Source organism: Pseudorca crassidens, chromosome 10 (genome assembly GCF_039906515.1).
Source record: "Pseudorca crassidens isolate mPseCra1 chromosome 10, mPseCra1.hap1, whole genome shotgun sequence".
NCBI classification, from domain to species: Eukaryota; Metazoa; Chordata; class Mammalia; order Artiodactyla; family Delphinidae; genus Pseudorca; species Pseudorca crassidens.
This window is the reverse complement of record NC_090305.1, coordinates 39876934-39893492: the sequence shown is the minus strand read 5'-3', so window position 1 is coordinate 39893492 and position 16559 is coordinate 39876934. Positions and strand designations below refer to the sequence as shown.

At 39.7% G+C, this 16559-nt stretch overlaps 1 protein-coding gene across 1 annotated transcript; it reads left to right on the top strand.

Moving 5' to 3' along the window:
- Positions 1-1986: 1986 nt before the first annotated feature.
- Positions 1987-14751, top strand: SNRPC (small nuclear ribonucleoprotein polypeptide C). Its single transcript, XM_067753263.1, has 6 exons — positions 1987-2112; positions 2467-2509; positions 7642-7750; positions 10071-10160; positions 11642-11746; positions 14412-14751. The coding sequence occupies exons 1-6, from the start codon at positions 2105-2107 to the stop codon at positions 14534-14536; spliced, it is 480 nt and encodes a 159-aa protein (XP_067609364.1). The 5' UTR covers positions 1987-2104; the 3' UTR covers positions 14537-14751.
- The last annotated feature ends 1808 nt before the right edge of the window (positions 14752-16559 follow it).

Below are 16559 nucleotides of genomic sequence, written 5' to 3'. Positions count from 1 at the left end.
AATGAGGAATATCTGGTCTTTTATCTCTTATCTGGGCAGGGCCCAGCTTCCTCCATCATCCTGCTTTTATGGAGTTTCTGTCCACACTGTTCAGCCTGGGGCCCATCTATCTCCAGTCTCACTAGGACATAGTAAATATTCCAATAAAGCACCAGGTTTTATTATTTTAGTTGCAACTCCACCATCAGAGAATATGGAACAAAAGAAGCAAAAGCTCCTCCTCCCCAGTTCCCAACACTATTTCCCTTTTCATTTTTTTCTTTCTTTTTTTTTTTGCGGTACGTGGGCCTCTCACTGTTGTGGCCTCTCCTGTTGCAGAGCACAGGCTCTGGACACTCAGGCTCAGCGGCCATGGCTCACGGGCCCAGCTGCTCCGAGGCATGTGGGATCCTCCTGGACCCGGGCACGAACCTGTGTCCCCTGCATCGGCAGGCGGACTCTCAACCACTGCGCCACCAGGGAAGTCCTATTTCCCTTTTCTGAAAGAGGGGTCAGGCCATTTTGGAGTCTGATACACCAGGCTGGAAGTTTGGCCTTGTTGCCAGAATGGGTTATCCCTGTGGACAAGTTACCTTTTTTTTTTTTGGCCTTGCCCTGCAGCTATTGGATCTTAGTTCCCTGATCAGGGATTGAACCTGGGCCACGACTGTGAAACCCTGTGTCAACTTAAAAAATATTCACAACCTAAAAGTTGAGAGTTATGTTTTATTCAGCTGGAATTTTTAGGAATTTAAGCCCGGGAGGCAGCATTTCAAGTAACCCTGAGAGAACTGTTCGGAGGAGGCAAGGCAGGGAGCTAGGTTATATAGCAGTTTTGCAACAAAGGGCAGGTAGTCTGAACATCAAAAGATTATTGTTAATTAAAGAAAATCAGATATTCCAAGTAAAGGAATTTAGCGCTTTTCTGTGTATGGGAAGATGCAAGAGTCTGGGCTCACTGAAATCTTTCATCTGCTATGCACATCAGCTATCTGGGGGGCCTGTGTTTTCACATCCTGAGTTTCCTCAGGGCTCACGGTAGGGAGTGAATGCAATCTGATGGCTCCTAGATGGCAGGTATTTTTTCCTTCCTCAGTTCCCTCAGGGCTCACTAGCTCACAACAGTGGGGGCTGCAATTGCTGATGAGTGTGACATCCTTTGTTTACTGATATGGTAGGGAATTCTCCATTTCTCACCTGGAATCCTAACCCCTAGGCCACCAGGGAACTCCCTGGACAAGTTTCCTCTTGTGGAACCATAACTACCATTTGTGGAGGGCTTAGTGTGTACAGACATTGCACTGAAAGCTTTACAAGCATTTTCACATCTAATTCTTCCTCAAAGCCTACAAGTAAGAACTATTATTCATATTTTTCAGATGAGTAAACAGAGTCAGAAAGATTAAATAACTTGCACATGCAGCACAGCTAGGAAGCAGCCACGAGATTTGAAACTGGGGATTCTGCCACCTCCAGTGGTTAATGAGTCTCAAAAAAAGAGACACTATGTAAAATGGCTTGCGCCTGGCCTTCTTGCTTTAAGAAACCTATCATTTCTCAGTCATCACTTTCTCAGCAAGCTTTCTGTTTTATTTAAATTTGAACTCCCTTCTTCCATGCTACATTCCCTCCCTCCCCATAGCACTTGGCTCCATCTAACCCACTACATACTGACTTTATTACTGTATTTGTCTTCCCCAACTCGAATGTCAACTCCAAGAAAGCAAGGATTTTTGTCTGTTTTGTTCACTGCTGGCTTCTTAGCATTTATAGCTGTGCCTGGCACATACCAGACGCTCATTAGATAACTGTCGAAAGAAAGGATGAATGACATGCTTCTAGGAGCATCGAAAATCGCGGCCACAAGTGCGTGCATTAAAGCTCGCAGGGACACTTGATACTCCCCCTTCCCACACTCCTCTAGGTGAAGGGAGGAGCAGGACAAGCCCCGCCTCTCGCTCCGCCGACAAAGCCGTACAGCAGGCGCAGCGCAGCTGGCGGATTGGATGACAGGGTGGGGCTTCTGCAGTCGCATTTGACTCATCGCTTCCGTCGCGTCGGCGCTCACTGTGCGCGTCACTTCCGGGCGGCGCGGAACGGAGTTGCCAAAGGCCTGACGAGCGACATGCCTAAGTGAGTGGGGCCCTGAATATGGGGGTGTTCGCGGTCTCGATCACTGATTGTGGCCCTGCGGGGGAGCACAGAGCGGGTTCTGGCTCCACGAGCCTCTGGGGGAGCGAGAGGGTCTGGGGGAGGAAGGGAGACCCGGATTTCTAGAACCTCTTTAGGAGTGTGGAGGTCGACTCTCCGTAAGGCAACCCAAAAGCTTGACTTGTGTCAGACGCTCTGTTTGATGTCTTCTCATCATGAATAGGTCTTTTACTTTATTTTATTTTCTATTTTACCTTCAATAAACAGCACCTCGGTGGATGGGCATCTATTAACGGGTTGTCATTTTCTCTTTCTCTACTTTCCTTCTCTTTCCAGGTTTTATTGTGACTACTGCGATACATACCTCACCCATGACTCTGTAAGTAGTGTTTCTTTTCAGCTTCAAAAAACCGTATATGTCTACCATTTGCAACAACATGAATGGACCTAGAGAGTATTATGCTTAGTGAAATAAGTCAGAGAAAAATACTCTGTGTTATCACGTGTATGTGGAATCTAAAAAAATAAAACAAACGAATGTATATAACAAAACAGAAACAGACTCATTGATTTAGAGAACAAACTAGTGGTTACCAGTGAGGAAAGGGAATTGGAGAGGGGCAAAATAGAGGTATGGGATTAAGAGGTATAAACTACTGTGTATAAATAGCTAATTGTACAGCACAGGGGAAATATAGCCATTATTTTGTAACTTTAAACGGAGCATAATCTACAAAAATATTGAATCACTGTCTTTTACACCTGAAACTAATATAATATTTGTAAATCAACTATAATTTTAAAAAAATTGATTGTAGTGATGATTGCCCAACTCTGTGAATATACCGAACACCCATTGAATTGTACACTTAAAATTTGTAAATTGAATTATCTGTGAATTATAGCCCAATAAAGTTATTTTTTTAACGAAAGGAAACCTAAGAAAAGCCTTATATGTAATAAATTAGGCTTTTTATTTTTGGCTGTACCGTGCGGCTTGTGGGATCTCAGTTCAATGACCAGGGGTTGAACCCAGGCCACAGCAGTGAAAGCCCGGAATCCTAACTGCTAGGCCACCAGGGAACTCCCTAAATTAGATTTTTAAAAATTTTGTAATTTGTGCATTTCATCTTGCTAAGGTTTCAGGGCTAATGCTTGGAGAAAATACTTTGGGGTGTTTGTTTTTCCACTCTTCCTGTAACTGTCTTCATAATTCAAAGTTACTAGTGTTCCATCAGTCAGTGTTTTCAGTGGAGACCCGAAATAATAAAGCTTTAGCAAGTTTAAAGATGAAAAAAATTTATATGACAAGTAAAAATTCTAGGAAAACGTTCTGAAGTTCAAATATTTCGTTGTGTCAAGGCTCTTAAATGTTTGACTGATTAAATTGGAAAGAAATGCCTAAATTTTAAACCGAATACTTTGATTTGATTAAAAACTGCTTAACAAATAATAGCGACTAAGATTGAATATTTATTGTATGTCAGGCAGCGTTCCAAATGCTTTCCATGTATCATTTTGTTTAATGCTCATGTTAATCCTATGAGGTTGGTGTTATCTCCCATTTTACAAAGGGGGAAACTGAGGCAGTGTGGATAAATAACTGACTGGATGTTACAAAACCAGTAAGTTGTATAGAGCTGGAAGATGAATCTAGGCAGTCTGACTCCAGAGCTTCTATGCCAGCAGCTCTCAAACTTTTTTTGTTTCATGGTCCCTTTACACTCTTAAAAATTACTGGATTATTCAAAAAGAGAAAAAAGGGTGGGTTATATCCATTAAAATTTGCTGTATTTGAAGTTAAAACTTAAACTTAAAAAATGCTTATTAATTCATTTAAAGGTAATGATAACAGACTTTTTACTTGTAATACAAATAACACTTTAAAAGTGAAAAATAGCTATTTTCCAAAACAAAAAAATTAAGTACGAAGAATGGCATTTTAACATTTTTGGAATCCTGTGTAACATCTGACTTAATGGAAGCTGGCAGATTCTCATCTTCTACTTCAAATCTGTTGCACTATGTTTTGGTTGAAGTATATGATGAATCCATCTTCACATGGATATGGGAGTACTTTAATAGCAGTTTTAGACAATCGTGGATATTCTTTATTACTTTATATTATTGCACGAAAACTCAGCACATGGCTAGTTGCAGTGTGGAATCTGAAACCATGTCATACGCTCTTTTAACATTAAAATTCACTGGTCTGTCTTTCACTTTGAGTGGTGTCTGTGAGCCATACCTTCAGAATTGCAGCTCTCTACTTTGCTGCCTCTGCAGAGACCTGATGAAATTAGAACTCGATTATGATGTCATCTTGAATAGATGCAAGAACCTAGCCAATAATTCCTCTGTTGTCACTTCATTTGGAATTCTTTCTAACACATGGTTAGATGTAGTTCAGCATTAATAGATTTGTGGAACATGTAAGTAGGGTGGTTCCTCTTGAAGAAATAATAGTTCTAAATATTATTATAGATTGTCCTGGAGGAGACTCCTCCAGTAAGTTGGTAGTGGTAGTAGCTTGCCTATAGATCCCCCATCTTTCTGTTTTGTTTTGGTTTTGTGTCCCTAACCCCCTCTCTAGTTCAAACCCCTAGTCATAATTTTTTGAAGTTGTTAGTATGGGTGGCTATGCCTTTCTACCCTTTTCCAGTGCTATATTGTCATATACTCACTCATCTTGGTAATGCTGGAATTCAGAGAATGGAAAAGTCTCTCTTTATAATAAATATCTCTTTATGAGAAATGTCAGGAATCCTTGTAATACTGCTGTTCTAACATGATACCTTGTGAAAATAGGAAGTTTCCATAGTGATTGAAGCAGTACCTGTGGTGGACTTTGAAATGTATAAAACGTTCAGTATGAATGTATAAAACATTCAGTGCTCTAACTTTTGAGGTTTTGCTGGTTCTTAGGCATGATTTTGTTATTAGGCTTAAGGCATCATTGTGGTATTAGTGTAAGCAGTGGTTGGGTGACAGGGAACAGTATTTTGAGATACAGACCATAAAAAAGACAGTTTTGCTCACACGACGTTGGTCGTATATGCTGCTGCTGAAGCAGTCACGTGAAGAGACTTAGGAGGGAGGAAGGCAGCTGTGAGGAGCATCTGAATGAGATCTGGATTCCAGGCCTTAGTTTGCTGCTTACCATCTATGTGTTTTGAGACAAGTCTTTAAGCATAAACAGAAGATAATAACCTTGTGATTTTTTTTCTTTTTAAGTAGGTAAAGGGTTTATTTTCTTATTTTTCTTCTGTGAAAATTCAAATGTCCTGGGGCTTCCCTGGTGGTGCAGTGGTTAAGAATCCACCTACCAATGCAAGGGACACAGGTTCAAGCCCTGGTCCAGCAGATCCCACATGCCGCGGAAGAACTAAACCCGTGCGTCACAACTAGTGAGCCTGTGCTCTAGAGCCCACGAGCCACAACTACTGAACCCATGTGCCTAGAGCCCGTGCTCCACAACAGGAGAAGCCACCGCAATGAGAAGCCCGCACACTGCAACGAAGAGTAGCCCCCGCTCACCGCAACTAGAGAAAGCTGCGCACGGTGACAAAGACCCAATGCAGCCAAAAATAGATAAATAAATTAAAAAAAAATTCAAATGTCCTTCCTGACAATGGAGTTGCATGCAGTGGATGATTTCTTTTTAATTTCTTTTTTTTTTCCAGTAGAACCAAACATTTTATTTTTAAAAATTTTTTTAACTTTTTTTTTAATTGGGGTATAGTTGTTTTACAATGTTGTGTTAGTTTCTACTGTACAGCGAAGTGAAGTAGAGTGGCTATAGAGCAGGTTCTCATGTTATCTATCTTATACATACTAGTGATTAAAAAAAAATTTATTTATTTGGCTTTGCCGGGTCTTGGTTGTGGCATGTGGGATCTTTAGTTGTGGCATGCAAACTCTTAGTTGCGGCATGTGGGATCTACTTCCCTGACCAGGGATCGAACCCAGGCTGCCTGCATTGGGAGTGTGGAGTCTTAACCACTGGACCACCAGGGAAGTCCCAATAACCTTGTGATTTTTATTTTTTTTATTAATTAATTAATTAATTTTATTTTTGGCTGCATTGGGTCTTCGTTGCTGTGTGCAGGCATTTGTTCTGTAGTTGTGGTGAGCAGGGCCTACTCTTCGTTGCAGTGCTCAGGCTTCTTGTTGCGGTGGGTTCTCTTGTTGCGGAGCACGAGCTCTAGGCGCATGGGCTTCAGTAGTTGCAGCTTGCGGGCTCAGTAGTTCTGGCTCGCGGGCTCTAGAACACAGGCTCAGTAGTTGTAACGCACCAGCTTAGTTGCTCTGCGGCATGTGGGATCTTCTGGGCCAGGGATGGAACCCATGTCCCCTGCATTGGCAGGTGGATTCTTAACCACTGCACCACCAGGGAAGTCCAACCTTGTGATTTTTAAAATCAATTGTATTGAATTATAATTTATATTCAATTAAATGCACACATTTTAAGTGTACAGTTTGATGACTTGTCAAATGATTACAACTTCATGTATGCATCAAAATATAGAACATTTCCATCACTCCAGAAAGTTCCTTGTGTTGTTTTGCAATCAGTCCCCTGCACCCCTGGCACTGACTGATCTGATGTTTATGACCAAAGATCATTATTACTGGTTTTAAACTTCATATGAATGGATCCTTATACACTCTTTGTGTTTCTGATTTCTTTTGCTCAGCACGTTTTTGAGATTTGTCCGTATTGCATGTATCAGTGATTCGTTCTTTCTGATTAGTATTCCACTGTACCATGCACATGTGATTTCTATAGAGATTGAGGCACTCCTTGTAAAGTACATAGCATGGTGTCTGGCATGTAGTAAGAGTTAAATAAATGTTAACTTAAAAAACCAAAAGGTTAAGTGTGTGGAGTTTATCTTATGTCAGTTTTACCTCAATAAAACTGTTAAAGAAAGAACAAAAGGATTAGTGGGCTAGAGACAAAGGTTTGTGTGTGATTCACATGGAGTCTGTTTTCTAGACCCATGGTCCTTTAAAAGAATATACTCCCATAAACAGTGTTATTTAAATGTATGTAAGCTATATTATTTTGCTGTAGAATGGCCTAAGAAAGGGCATTATATGATATTGTTTTCTCGATCAGTGGATTGTAAACTTTTTCTTCAAATGCCAGCTTGTAATTATTTTGGGTTTGTGGACCAAACAGTCTTTGTTGCAATTGCTCAACTCTGCTGTTGTAGAGACAAGACATAGACTATACATAAACAAATGAACACCACTGTGTTCCAGTACTTTTTTTCCACAAAATCAGGTGGGTGACCCATGGACCATAGTTTTCTGACCCCTGGTTTAGATAATAAATACAGTAGGTAAATTACCACAGTACGTTGCTGGATAATGTTTTTAAGTGATGCTTTGGCACCAGCTAAGGCTGCTAGAGGTAGCCAGGCTACCAATTAAAAGGTAAGGCTTTAAAAATTTTCTGGTTTTGGATATTTGTTTCTCTGACTGATACAACCTTTTGTTTTACAGCCATCTGTGAGAAAGACACACTGCAGTGGTAGGAAACACAAAGAGAATGTGAAAGACTACTATCAGAAATGGATGGAAGAGCAGGCTCAGAGCCTGATTGACAAAACAAGTGCGTTTCAGTCTCTTGTTCTGATGTGGTAGAATGGTTCCATTCTTTCTCGTCCCTGTCTCTCTGTTGTTTTTCACAGAAGCAACTCATTCTGAATGATAAATAGGAGCATTCTGATGTGCTGAATCAAAGAAGTGGAAGGTCATTGGTTTCCCAGGGATATAGGAAAACATTAATATTAATTTTTGAGGTTAGAGCAATCAGGTATTGATTAGACTGGGAATTTGGGCAGAGAAGAATGAGTTGCCTAATATTTCACTATTGATGTGGACCAGATTTTGTAGCACATTTATGCAGAACCTCCTTTGTAGTGAGCCATGGTTTTTAGATCTGTTTTCTGGTTGTAATAGGAAAAGGTGGGGGTGAGTTTGTAGCTCTCTTTGAAGAGTTTGAGACACTTTTATTCTTTGTTGTCCTGGCAAAGATAACTGGTCACAAAGGAAGTAACTGATGTGACAGAATAGTTTGGGTATGTTTTGGACCACTGCCATACATGCCATACTCTTTTTGTTTAATTAAGAACATTTTTGTTGTTTAGGATAGTTGGGTCCAAGGCACTGACAGAAAGAGATACTGCATTTTTATGTTAGATCATCCTGGTGTATTTGAAACATGACCTTTCCTGATCATTCATTGTACCCAGAACTGGCAGGCAAATGTGGGCTTTGATTGTGGTGTGATTTTATTTTTTTTTAAAAAAAGCAAAACTATCATGGAAAATTTTAAGCAAAATAGAAGGAGAACTTTAGAGAGTAAACCTCCCATGGCTGCCACACCCGCATCACTCTGCTGCGGCAGTCTTGTTTCATTTATACTAAAGTTATCAAACTTAGCACTATTTATATTTGGGGCCTGATAATTCTTTGTTGGGGGCTGTCCTGTGCATTGTAGACTGTTCAGCAACCCTGGCCTATACCTGCTAGATGCCAATAGCAATGCCCAGTTGTGACTAAAAATATCATCACACATTGCCTGGTGTTCCCAAGGGGACAGAATTGCCCCTTGTTGAGGCAGTCTACTCCCTTTCCCCTCCTGGATTATTAAGGAGCAAATCTCAGACATTGTCTCATTTCATTTGGGAAAAAAATATAATGTAATCATGTTCTCCTCTATTTGTAAAGATGTTGGAAGTTTCTCGCATTAAAGGTTAGCATTATGTTTGTTATTTTTTGTGCTCAGCCGAATAACTTAAGATGAGTAAATGTTTTTGATGGAGGACTTTTAAAGGATAAGAAGCAAGCCCTTGGGGGCATACCTCATCATGTTCAGGGTTATGTTGATGTTGAGTCCGCTACTTAGCCGCTCCCTCTTCAGCCTTTACAGGCTGTCCTACACAACGTGTGGGAGGTGACTTTTGATTGGAAAAGGCTTTTGCTGGGGGATGTGATCCCTTAGAGAGCACAGGCTCTGTTTGGAGGAATATGATAGCTATTCATAAATCTCTACTCTAGGTCATTTTTTGGATCTGGTTCTCATGAATTACCAGTGATCTACTTGAGTAATTTGATCTCCTTTGCACTTGTGGGGTTGGAGTGGAACGAGGGAGTGTCTGGGCTGCAGGCTGCACTGAATTGGGAAGGGCTAACAAATTCAGGAATAGACTTTATGAGTGTGTATTTTAGTATTTATGTATGACTCCTTTCCCAAACCAAATATAAACAATCTTCAATTTCTTTTGTTTTCATTTGTGCCTCATATTGTCTGAAAGAAAAATTAAAAGATAATTTTATTGGACATTTTTCAAGATCATAATCTCCTTCGGAGCAACCTCTTGCTTTGAAATCTTTGTTTCTTTTACATCTCTTACCTCAGTGCATTAATTTCAAAACAGGTAAACCAAAATGGTGTATTGTTTTGATGGAGGAAAGCATATATAGGAAGGATTGAAATTTTACAAAGCCTGGCCTCTGGGCAGTTATCACACATTTTTCAAACAAAACTATGAGCAGCTTGAATTGAGTGTAAAATACATGTACAGATTAAAGATGACTGCTGCTCTTTGGTAAGACATTTATAGGTGGGAGGTTTTCACTCGTAGTTAACTAGTCTCTCATAGTTAATTCATCCATAGGAATGCTGATGAAATAAAAACAGGTTAAAAAACCCAGATCAGTAAACCAATTAATTGCAGTTTTAGCTTGTGAGTACGTAAAGTTGATTTAAAAACTGTGGAGACCATGATGTAGTAATCTTAGATGAATGCTTTTTAGAGTGAAATATGGGACTGTTAAAAATTTAAAAGAAAGTGCTTATTTTAGTAAATAAATGGGTTGCTGAATTCTCATTCACTGTTTGTTGTTTTTTTCCTCACTCTCCAAAGCTGCTGCATTCCAACAAGGAAAGATACCTCCTACTCCATTCTCTGCCCCTCCTCCTGCAGGGGCAATGATTCCACCTCCCCCCAGTCTCCGTAAGTTTATAAAGTTTTTATCTTAAGGGGTGTAACTGGGCAGATTACCCTTGATTTTGTTAGATTATCTCACAGTTGGCTTTCAAATGTTCATTAAATGAATACATAGGCAGTAATAGAAAACAACTTCAGTGGTATAATTTCTGAAATATCTTTAGAGTTACCTTCTGATTACCTTATTATTAGGGTATTATATTTGTGGCATCTCAAATGGGTCTGAGATAGAGTCAATGGAAAGCTCAGAATGTACCTGTGATTAGATGAGCTGATGTATAAAGAGGTATTGCTGCTGAGTTGTTTACTGCTATGAATGCAACACTGGAGGACTGATGTAGCTGATAAACTCCTCAGTCTCTCTCCCAACCTTGTAACTCATTTAAAACCAATATATATACACCTGTGAGAGACAAAAATTGCATAGTTAAAAGAGGAGTGGATCAAAGGACTCTACTCTCTGGGAAGGTTTGTTGTTTCTGCATGACAGACAGGAGGACATTGAGCAACTAGGCCATAAGTTCTTTGGCCCTCCTGGAAGGGTTCAGATTAAAATTGAACTCAGAGACCTAAACTCAGTCCTGTAAATTATCATGGATATAAACACAGAGAAGTAGGCTGTTTATAATAGTTGCACACTAATGCAGGTAGACCACTAGTGACCCACCAAACCCTCCTTGGAATCCTGCCATCCTGGGACCTGATCAGGATCACAGGCTTGCTCTCCTACTCTATCCTGACTGGCTGGCACTCAACTCCATTATTTTTAATGGTAGAATAGTCAGTGGTATGAATGTACATAATCAGTCTCACCATTTGCTTATTGTTGGACATCTGAGTTGTTCCAGATTGTTATTGTTCAGGAATATCTGTGCGGAAACATTTTCGTATTTCCAAAGACTCTCTTAAACATAGTTTTGATTGGAAAAAAAAAAAGATTTGAAATTAGGTACTTGTGGCTTAAGTTCATCAGGGGGATAATACCCTTCTTTTAAAAATTTAAACTGTTGGAATCTTTTTAACCTGGGAAACTTTTTTTTTTTTTTTTTTGCTGTACGCGGGCCTCTCACTGTTGTGGCCTCTCCTGTTGCGGAGCACAGGCTCTGGACGCACAGGCTCAGCGGCCATGGCTCACGGGCCCAGCCACTCTGCGGCGTGTGGGATCTTCCCGGTTCGGGGCATGAACCCGTGTCCCCTGCATCGGCAGGCGGACTCTCAACCACTGCGCCACCAGGGAAGCCCTGAGAAACTTATCTTTATTTTACACTTCTGTCTAGGCAGGCTTGTTCTTGTTTTTTAGTCATAATGTAACTAAAGTTTTGTAGCCCGCTGATTTTTGTGAATCTGCTGTTATAAAAGAAACCATAAGAAGTTACAGAACTATTTGGGCCAGAATTTGGGCCAGATCATGAGGCCCTATTTCACTGAGAAGAGAAAATGTTAATATACAGGCATATCTCAGCCTCAGGCCCCATTCTTTATTTCAGCGGGTCCTCCTCGCCCTGGGATGATGCCAGCACCCCACATGGGGGGCCCTCCTATGATGCCAATGATGGGCCCTCCTCCTCCTGGGATGATGCCAGTGGGACCTGGTAAGTTTGAATCTCTTTCCTTCTTGGATGCTCCATTGTGTTTTAGCTTTCCATTTAAATAGAATTCTTAATTAGCTGTCTAAATGTATTGCAACGAATTACATTTGGTGAATCTATAATGATAAAAAGAAATACTTGGTTTATCAGTGTAATTGGATGGTATCCAAAGACCTTGTGCAACTGAAAGCAGGATAAGACTGCCTCTTTTTTCCTTCTCCTCTGTCCCTCCTGTTTCCTCACCCCCTCCTGACTTTTGGCCATTTATAATGCGGAGAATGGTAGATATGTATTTGGGCTGCTGCTTTTCTTGGTTTTGATTTGGAGCAGAGCTACCGCCTATTGCTGATTTAATCTTGCAGGTTAACTAGGTTAATTAGTATTTATGAAAAAGGCCTTAGGCCTGGTAGTTAGTCTTTTATTCAGGAAGGGGGAAAAACTTATGCCTCAAACATTTTATTTTAACATAAACATAAATGTACATTAATTTGCAGAGTTTTCTGATACATGGTCAGGGCCTTTGCTTTGAGAATGAGTCTACTGACTGGAACACCATATATTTCTTGCATAAACCAGAAAGCCATACTCATAATGCGTCCTTTACCAACTTCAGTTTCATTTTCTTTGAAGTGGTTAGAGACCTTGTGAGGCAATTTAGTTTCTATTTTTTATGATCGTTTCGCTTACCAAATTTGTGAGTACTTTTGGGGGATGATTTGCCTGAGACTTTCTTATTATCAGCTTAGTTTTTATAGAAATCGTTCTTTTTCTACATTCTTATTTCATCAGTTTGCAGAATAATTAAATTATGTAATTAGAGTAAATACAACTGACATAAGAAGCCTACAACTCAACTGGTAAGACAAGGTGCAAAGGCATTAGAGTAGCTTCCTGGCCAGAAACATTCAGTATGCTTGCTGTGGGTATCATTTAGGGGTGGGAGAGTTTAGATAAAGAGAATTCCTGCTTTACTGGCTTATGAATCCAAAACACAATCTAAGTGATTCAGATGTCTTTTGCATTCTTAAATTGGGATCACAGATTCACATCCCTAGAGGGGTTAGGGATGTGAATCGGGGGGAATGCTTGTCACATGCAAAGAAGCCTTCTAGAACTCAGGGTCAACCTATGGTTGACATTTGAGAATACAGGCTTAGTGTTGCCAATTTGCCCGAGTATTTTGTTGTTGTTGTTGTTGTAGTTTTTAGCCAGGATAAAATAATAAAATTCTGGGATTTGCATTAAAGTAACTGAGTAGCTGGGGGGTGGGCAAGGATAAGAATGTGTGAGGATAAGATAAAACAAGGGTGCCCTCGGGTGGATAATTGTTTAAGCTGGTTGATGGGTACATGGATGTTCATTATATTCTTTTTTTCTATGCTTGTGTGTGTTTGAACATTTCCACATTAAAAAGATGAAAAAAGAAGTCTAGAATTACTTATTAGTAACAAGACATATTAATTGCCAATGTTGACAACTAATTAAGATTTAAGGCATTATGGAGACCAAAGAAAAAGTTTTCAGGGGAGTCATTTTCAGTCTTTGGTCTAGATCAGTTTCTTCTAAGAAATGCTGAATACAGGTTATGTTATGGAGGGATTTTTTAATAAGATATTTAGAAGTTTTAGTATTTTCTGTTTCTGTTGAAATTCAATTCTGTACCTGTTGGATTTTGTGTTTTTGCATACCCTTGTGTTTTACTTTTTGTGATAAGGCTATATTCAACTTTAAATATAGTTGTGTTTTACTTTTTGTGATAAGGCTATATTCAACTTTAAATATAGTTTTCTTTTGAAGCATTTATTGCAAGCCTTTAATCAAAATGATTTAGTTGAAAATAAATAATTAGGTAAAATTTGATATTTAAAAAGAAGATATGTAACATGAAAATTATAAGGCGTAGTAATACAATTAATACCATGAACCCACCACCCAGCTGAGGAAGTAGAACATTACCACTCCCGTGAAGCTGCCTGTATTCCTCCCCAACCCTCACCTGTCTGCTTGCCCTCCCTTCCCTGACTCATTTATTTGGCTGGTGTATTGATGGGACACTTAAAAAAAACTCATTAATAGTTTCTGAAATGTATTAGAAAAATCAAATTTGTGTGTGTGTGCTAATTGTTATAAATCACATTATTGCCTATTATTTTTCTTGACTTGAGCTAAGTATGGTTACTAACAGGTTCTCAGCATGGGCCTCCTGCTCACCTTTCCTACAACTCCGAACAAACGCTTAGTGGTAAGATTGTCCTCCGTGCCTGTGTACATTCATGAAATAGCTCCTGGTTATATGGTGGATAGAACTGATTAAAAGAGCTGACTAACATGTGACTTAGTTGTGAATTTCCCTGAGTGAGAAAAAAGGTCAATTTAGGGAACTAGTCCCTGGTGATTTCTGGAAAGCAGTCTATTAATAGTTTCCCCCTTAGTATCATTAGATCATGATTCCCATATGGTTCTTGTGTTGACCTTTTTGTTTTTTGTTTGAGAATGTCTAAGTAATTTACAGATGTGATGAATTTGTTGCATTTCTTCTGTCAAGTATGTCTTTTTTCCAGCATTTTGCAGGGGGGGGCTACTTTTTTGTCTTTAATTGAAGTCCCATCAAGCTCTCCTAAGTAGTATTTTTGACTGTCTTTTTTCCTTTTCTTTGTTTTACCTGCAGCTCCTGGAATGAGGCCACCTATGGGAGGCCACATGCCAATGATGCCTGGGCCCCCAATGATGAGACCTCCTGCCCGTCCCATGATGGTGCCCACCCGGCCAGGAATGACTCGACCAGACAGATAAGGAGATTGGGGAACCTCTTTATATCAGTTTTATATTACTTCACCAGGAGATCATGGTGCTGTGACTCGGGATGTTTTCTAACAGGATGACAAGGAAGACTTGCTCCCCCTTCCTATCAAAGAGTAGTTTTGGAGGGGAGTGGTGGGACAGAAAAAGCAATTTTCATTTGTATTGTGAAATGTGAAAATAAAATTGTCAATTCTTTTAGTTAAAAATGTGTTCCCTTTTTTCTCCCTTCTGTATTCTTTTTGTATTATAAAGGAGAGTCCAATTGTGTTTCTCTAGCTCATTCTTTCTTTAGCATGCCCTCTGTATGACATTATTTTCCCTTAGCTGTAGAGTGGGTCCCTTTGGGCACCTTGTCTTTATTTAGTAAAGTTCTCTTGTGCAAAAACTGGTAAATCCAACACTTGTAGAGCTTTTGTTGATTAAAATAATAAACAGCACCTGGTTAATTTTTCACATTAATAATACTTTGTGTAGTGAGTGGAAAATTTTAATTCTTTTATGCTAAAGTAGGGAAAAAGGCTTCACGGTGAGTGCGTGTCAGCTAACAGCAGCAAGAATTGCCTTAACCTCCTTTCACTCAGCTGCTCTTTTTCTTGGACTTCAAATAGTCAGAAAATGTTCTATTAGTAATGAGAAAACTATGCAGATTTTCATGGTGCAGAAGGTGTTTGCAGAATGTTATTTGTTACTAGGCTTTAAAAGGAGGATATTTTCAGGGAGGCATCTAGAAAGTAAGCCATCGCCACTGTTCATATTCAGCTCAGTGTAAAATCTAAACTATTTCATACTACAGGTAGGAGTGAAAATTGTATAACCTCTGGGGAGGGCAATTTGGCAGCATCGCTCAGAATTACAATACTTGTATCCTTTGACATAGTGTTTCTATGTCTAGGAATTTATCCTACAGATAGACTTGCACATGTATGAAATGACTTGTGTACAAGATTATGCGTTATAGCAAGAGACTGGAAATCACATAGGTGTCCAGTGAAAGGGGACTGATTTATCAAGTACGTTACATCCACGAAGTGGCATGTACCATGCTTGTTGAAACAGAATAAGGAAGTTCTATACTGATGGGGAAAGAACTCCGAGATACACATTGCCCTGCACTTTGGTTTGTTCACATAACAATGTATTGTTTGCTGCTATCCTTTTGTAAAGGAGGTACCTGTATGTGCCTGTGTGTGCTTAAAGGATCTCTGGAAGGGCAGATCAGCAGCTGGAGATATTGGTTGCCCATGAAGAGTAAATGGGTGACTGGGGGACAGGGATGAAGGAGAAAGGTTTGCCACCTTTTTGTATCTTTTGGATTTTGAATCATTAGCTATTTAAAAAAAAACAAAAGAAGCCACGTTTCCCATCTGAGGTTATTGTTATAGTGATTAAGATTAGAGGGTGCCCTAAACCAGCAGTTTACAACCTGGCCTGGTGATCAGAATTATGGAGGACCTTTTCCAAAATAAAGATGCCAGATTTTGATTCTATATATCTGGTTTAGGGTTAAGAAATTTGCATTTTGGGAAAGCTCCCTAGGAAATTTTGATTATTATTAGTGGGTTTGGCAAACTCTGTCTTAGGATCTATTTTACTCAAGATTGTAACTCTGGGGACTTCCCTGGTGGCGCAGTGGTTAAGACTCCGAGCTCCCAATGCAGGGGGCCCGGGTTCCATCCCTGGTCAGGGAACTAGATCCCACATGCATGCTGCAACTAAGAGTTCGCATTGCCACAACTAAGGAGCCCGCCTGCTGCAACTAAGACCCGGCCCAACCACATAAATAAATTTAAAAAAAAAATAAAAAGAGTATAACTCTATGTATGTGTCTATAATTTTGAAAAGATTTGTAGCTAGAAATTAAAATGACAATGGGTAGATTACTTTTTTTTCCTAGAAACTCATGAATATTTTGAAGAGAAGCTAATTTAGGCAAATAAATCACCATATCTAGGTAAACAAGAGGTTAGAAATAGATATCCTTACAGTGAGATGATCTTTATGCCCAGCCTCTGTA

What these genes read in the sequence shown, in the direction of transcription:
- SNRPC (XM_067753263.1), top strand. An exon ending in CATACCTCACCCATGACTCT is followed by an intron (nt 2,510 to 7,641) that starts GTAAGTAGTGTT and finishes TTTGTTTTACAG; the next exon opens with CCATCTGTGAGAAAGACACA. An exon ending in TCCACCTCCCCCCAGTCTCC is followed by an intron (nt 10,161 to 11,641) that starts GTAAGTTTATAA and finishes TCTTTATTTCAG; the next exon opens with CGGGTCCTCCTCGCCCTGGG.